This window comes from Octodon degus, unplaced genomic scaffold (genome assembly GCF_000260255.1).
Source record: "Octodon degus isolate 3935 unplaced genomic scaffold, OctDeg1.0 scaffold00008, whole genome shotgun sequence".
Taxonomy (NCBI): domain Eukaryota; kingdom Metazoa; phylum Chordata; class Mammalia; order Rodentia; family Octodontidae; genus Octodon; species Octodon degus.
The window spans coordinates 5,548,307-5,554,352 of record NW_004524584.1 but is presented as its reverse complement, the minus strand read 5'-3'; the positions used below and the strand labels follow the sequence as shown (position 1 = coordinate 5,554,352).

Genomic DNA, 6,046 nt, shown 5'->3' with positions numbered 1-6,046 from the left:
CACAGAAACAGATACAAAGAGGAAGAAACCATATGTTATGTTTTATATCTAGATACTCCTCCAAGCCTCATGGGATCACTGGTGGGCCTTTGGGCAGTTATTAGATCCTGGAAGCAAGATAATCATCAATGGATTAGCCAACTGATGAGTTTACAGCTGATTTGTTGTTAGGAGGTGGGGTCTGGTCAGAAAAGATGGGATACTGGGGTGTGGCCAGGAGTGTTTATGCTCTCTCTCTCTCTCTCTCTCTCTCTCTCTCTCTCTCTCTCTCTCTCTCTCTCTCTCCCCTTCCTGGGACATTGTTATGAGCTAACTTCTTTGCTATGTACTTCTGCCACACCTCTCCTCCTCTAAATTGTGAATGTAAGGTTGTCTCAGTTACTCTTCTCTCATTACTGGGACAAATATTTGACACTCAAACTGAAGGAAGAAAGATTTATTTAGCTCACAGTTACTGGAGGTTTCAATCCATACTCAGCTGGCTCCAAGGCAGAGCGGTATGTGGCAGAAAGCAAACTTTTGTGGGGCCAAAGAGCAGAGAGCAAAGGGAGTGGCAATAGCTCAGGCAGCTAGTTAGCCTCTCATCCCTCCTTACGTTGTAATGCAAATTACCTGCCCCAAGGCAGGTGCAGCATCCACACCCACAATAATCAATCACACACTCCAGAATTTGCTTCATGACTACACAAGGCTTTGTGGGGATATCTATACACAAACCATAACACAGGTATTGTGTCAGCAAAAGAAAGTACTTGAGCCACAACCTGAACACAGAGATAGGGAAGATGTCATGGAGTAATAGAGACAGAGATTACAGTTACACAACTACAAACTAAAGGAAACCAAGGACTGCCAGCAACAGAAGCTAACCAAGGTCTGATTCTGACTTACCACATAAGCCTCCAAAGAGGAACTAACCCTGTCAACACGTTGATTTGGGATTTCCGTCTGCCTCAATACTCTCAGTATATGCTCTTTATATAATCATGCTCTTTTGTTTTGTCAATTTACTTTAACTATAATTACATAATCATTCATATTACTACTTTATAAATTTCTACCTCTTCATCATACTATAAGATCCAGAAGAGCAAGAGCCATGTCGCTTTGGTTGGCTATTGATCACCAAAACTCAAAAGACACAGAGTAAGTAGTCAAGGAATGAATAGGTGGCTGAATGAATGAAGACTACTCTTTTCATAATTCAACATTGAAAGAACAGATCAGAATGTAAGACATTCTAATAGACTAAGTCAAAAGCAAAACCATATGGAAATGTTTTGAGCTGTTTTTATAAACACTTGAAGAATGAAAAGACAATGAAACAATATTAGAGAAAAACCACAGAAATCAAGTAGGGAATTGGAGGTCCTGGCAGTAGGCTCCAGTTTCCAAAAGTGACAAGCTCTTGAAAGAAACTTGTTCTGATTATCTGTTGTTGTCGAGGAAATTATTCTAAGATGGAGTGGCTTAAAACATGGTTCTTATTTAGTTTTTACTGGGTGATGTGGATAAGAACTCCGCTGAGGAATTAATCTCTGACTGACATATTCTTAGCTGTGGCATCTGGAGGAGAAAGCTCCTTTTCCAAGATAGCTTCTTACTTATCTGTCTGGTATGTCTGCATTTTCTGTTCTCTCCTCTACAGAGTTGCAGCCTCCACATCCCCTGTACACAGCTTGGTCTTCTCACAGCATAGTGACCTCAGGAAAATCACTACATTCCCTACATGGTGACTCGGGGCTCCAAGAGACCAAGATAGAAGCTTCCAATCTTCTTAAACTTCAGGACCATCCCTGGCATAGTGTCTCATATTCACACTCATTTAATCAAGGATGTTACAAACCAGCTCAGATTCAAGGACCTCATTTCTTGCTGAGAGAAATATCAAAGAATTCCAGCCAGTTTTCATCTATACTAAGTCTTCCATGGCACTGAGGCTGGGCAAAGTGATATGAAGTTTAAGGTAAAGAACAAAAACATAGGTGCTCTGCCCCTGCTGCTATGTTTTTTTTTTTCCTTTAAAAAAATCTGAGCCTCTCTTTTTACTTAAAAATAGAATAGTATAAGTGGTGACATCTTAACCAATCTCACATCCATGAATAAAAGACAAGCAGTGATATAAACAAACTCTTACATGTTTGCTATTTTGGCTTTTATTTTTATTTATTTATTTTGCAGTACCAAGGATTGAACTTGAGACCTTGCATTTGCCAGGCAGGTGTTTATGTATATTTCTGTTTGTTTGTTTGTTTTTTGTGCCAGGGATTGAACTCAGGACCTTGTTCTTGTCAGGCAGGTGTTTACGCCACTGAACTATCTGCCCAGCCCCTATTTTGGCATCTTAAAGTTTTGCCTTGCATACAATTTCAATGAAAACAATTCCCTTTATATGCACCAGAGTTAGTATCTCTTTTCTTCTATAATATAACCTCCTTCCAGTTTTCCCTGATCGTGTATACTTACACTCAGTCTTCTGCCCTCCCTCTGACATCTCTGTCATCTTTTTAGATGGGTGCATTTGACTATTCTACATCTTCCAGAGCCACTTTCCCCTAGGGCCCTGAACAGCTGCCAGGCTTTGCCACCTAAATGTGTCTCCCTCAAATCCACCCAACCATTTGACTTATGAACTTCTCATCCTCATTTTCTTGTCACAGTGGCTAAACACTTTGAGATACTATATTTAAGGTATGTTGCACTCCTCCTACCTACATTTGCTTAGCAAATTAGTCTCTAGGTCACATCAGCCTTGATAAGTAGCATCTCCAAACTACCCCTCGTTCTCCTATTTCCACTTCCTCCACTCTATGGTACTTATCACAGTACCTCTAAACAAGTGAAAAATGTATGAAAGACTTCCTTCCATTCTGTATTCCTCCAGATTCCTGCCACATTCACAGCTCTTCCAGTTTAGAAATTACACATTAAATTCTACTCTTTTAGCATTACCCATAAATTTTTAATATAGTTACTTAATAAAGTTAATATAGCTCCCCTCCTTGTGAGTAATAAAAGGATTTGAAAGGCCTTGAATTTCCAGTAACTCCTCCCCTACCTACTTATTTTGGCCCAGTGATTTAGCTCTCTTTTGCTTTTATAGGCTCTTACTCAATATTATTTTCTATTTATTCAGTCAATGAATATTTAAATTTATATCCATATTTAATCATTTTTTTCATTATTCTTTCTTAGGTTCAGTTTGAATCTTCATAAGTGGATTTTTTTAATTCCAGTGATTCTCAAATTTGTATACCTAGATATACTTCTAAAATCCCAGTACCCAGTCCATACCTACCTGAGAACAAGTAGACGTAGATCTCCAAGGATAACAGAATTTTCTAAATCTCCTCTGACAATTTCAGTGTGTGGTCAGGGCCTAACACTTCCATTCCAGAAACTCCTTTAGCAAAAGTTTCTTAGCAGTAAATGCTGTACACTGTTTTTATCTGAAAATGTCTGTAAAGACATTCACCTTCATTATAGAATTATAGTATAGCTAGATGTAAAATTCAGGTTTACAATTACTTTCTTTTACCATGTTGTAGCAGCTGTTCCTACTTCTGATTTCTGTGACTCTTGTGGTGAAGTTTATATTTCCTTCCTTCATTTATAACTTTTATTTGCTCTCTGGTTGCTTTTGTAGCTTTTACTTTGTCTTTGAGGTTTCTGAGTTTAATCAAGAGGTGGAATTTGCTTTTGTTTTAAATGTACTATATCTGCTAAATCTGAGGATTGGTGTTTTTTAACATTTTGAAAAAATTTTTGAGGCATCACATACTAATGTCTCAAGACATTATTATTTTCACCAAATTCTTTCTGTTATATCCACACAAAATCCCTGTTTTATATGTCTCTGGCCTTCTCATTCTGTTCCCATATCTCTTAATCTTGCTTTCATACTTTCATAAAACTTTCGGTTCACTTGCTTATTTTTCATCTGGGTGATAACTTTATAGGCTATATTTGTATCGTATTTTCTAATCTTTTTTTGTATCTTTCCAATGTTCAATAATTCTGAAGATTTGGAGACTTAATTCTTTTATAGTTCTACTGACTCTTGCTTGTGTTAGATTGGTTCTTTATATATGCTACAATTGTGGATTGTGACCTCGGGTTTGGCAGGGCTTTTATTGCAGGAATCCTGTGCAAGCTAGACTTAAGACATGTCCTGGGACAGGAGCCACGCCCCCAGTGAGGTGAGCACCGCCCCCCTCCCCCGGAAGCGCGCGCGCGCAACCGGAAGCGCGGTGCCGGAACCTCCGGGTGGTCGGGGTCTATTTCCGGGAGGAAGCGCTGCCGGCGCGGGCTGCGACGCTGCCGTGGAGTCTCCTCGGTGGAGAAGCGCAGGCAGCGGCGATGAGGCAGAAGCACTACCTGGAGGCCGCGGCGCGAAGTTTATAGGACAGCTGCCCGGGCTAAGCCCGCTATCCCCTCTGGGCCTACTCTGCGGCGCACGGTGGAGAGAACGCCCGGCCGCAGCACTTCGGCTTCTCTCCTTTCTCTCCTCAATTTAGTGCGGCCCTCGGAATAATCTGAAGGAGAAGGCGGGTGGATCTGCGCTTCATTTAAAAACAAGACCTAGAGATGACAACAGCGCTTTTGAAGAAGCATGTCCGTATTGTTTCCAGTTGTTGGTACTAGGTAACTCTCGAGTGCACCTCAAACCCAAGGCCAAATTGACACCCAGAGAAACTTCTTAATCATGAAGCTAGAAATCATACTCTCAGTTTTAAAGATGCAAAAATTGTGAAAAAAGTACAGAGACTCCAAAAATGTATTGTTGATTACTTGTAAAACTTGCAACAGAACAGTTAAATATCCTGGTAAAAGTAGAAGCTTTCTGTCAGCAATGAAGAACATTCCTGTCACTCCTGCAAGTAAACTCAGCCTGAAGATACCAGAAAAGAAGACTTCAAATTCCATAAATGTAAATCGTGGTATATCTGGCTCTAAAGGCAAGAGCCCAGCATTGATTTTCAGAACACCCACATCTGGCCAGTCAACACCCATTTGCTGCTCAAAGAGTGGAAAGAAAAGAAGGAACCACTTCTCACAGCTGAAAATGTTGCTTAGTCAGAGTGAATCCCAAAAGGATTCAAAGGTGGACTTCAGAAATTTCATATCTTCACTGTGAAGTTGGACTTTGAAAATAAGACTATTGTAATTTCTGTTTTTTTGGTTTTTTTCTTCGTGGTCCTGGGGGTTGATCCCAGCGCCTCATATAAGCATTCTACAGCCTGAGCTAAACCCATAGCCCCAGTCTACCATAATTTGTAAAACTATAGTTAGTAAAGCAATTTCAAGTTTTATTTATTCTTTGAATAAATGGAAACTAAGTACAAGAACAACAACAAAAAAAGACATGTCCTTCTGTAACTGCTACATAGGCTTACCAGTCTAGGACCAATTCTATGCTAGCTTCTTTGCTTGAATTTCTTTGGTCATTGAAGGAAGAATAAAGGAATTGTGCTTATGAATTCTCCTAAGATGTGCTTCCCCTAGGCATCCACTGCTCCACCTAAGCATCCTTATGTAATATTTTAGTTTTTGATTGGTTGGTTGGTTAATTTTGCTTTGCTTTGCTTTTTGCCAATGAATGGATATTTTCAGATACTTTTTCACTGAATATAGAGCCCTTGAGAGATTATATAAGGGAAGGAATCTAATACTCAGTGCCTCAACTCCTGTTCTTCATGGAGTAAACTGAGCCATCTGATTAACATTGACAACCTTTCCTCAGTCACAGTATGTGAGTGCGTGTATTCTAGCTTTTGGCTTCTTCAAGCTGTGATTCTCACGTCATTCTTTTTCAAGCTTTCTGCAATTCTTTTCCAATGATATTTGTTTCATCTTATTTGAAACTCAAACTTATCATTTGTTTTTGGTTTGTTTCTTTTATTTTGTTTTGACACTTTTCAGAGGAATTATGGTAACTTCATAAATAGAAATCACCATAGCTACTTTTTTAAAATGTATTTGGTACAGGGTCTTACTATGCAGCTTGGACTCATAGTGATCCTCTTGTTTTCAGCCTCCTCAGCTC

At 39.5% G+C, this 6,046-nt stretch overlaps 1 protein-coding gene across 1 annotated transcript; it reads left to right on the top strand.

The window, feature by feature from the left end:
- Positions 1 to 4,753: 4,753 nt before the first annotated feature.
- On the top strand, positions 4,754 to 5,237 carry LOC101569667 (UPF0711 protein C18orf21 homolog; the record flags this gene model as incomplete). Its single annotated transcript, XM_023706612.1, has 1 exon — positions 4,754 to 5,237. A coding segment is annotated over one exon (384 nt), but the record flags the coding sequence as incomplete, so codon positions are not given.
- Between the last annotated feature and the right edge of the window lie 809 nt (positions 5,238 to 6,046).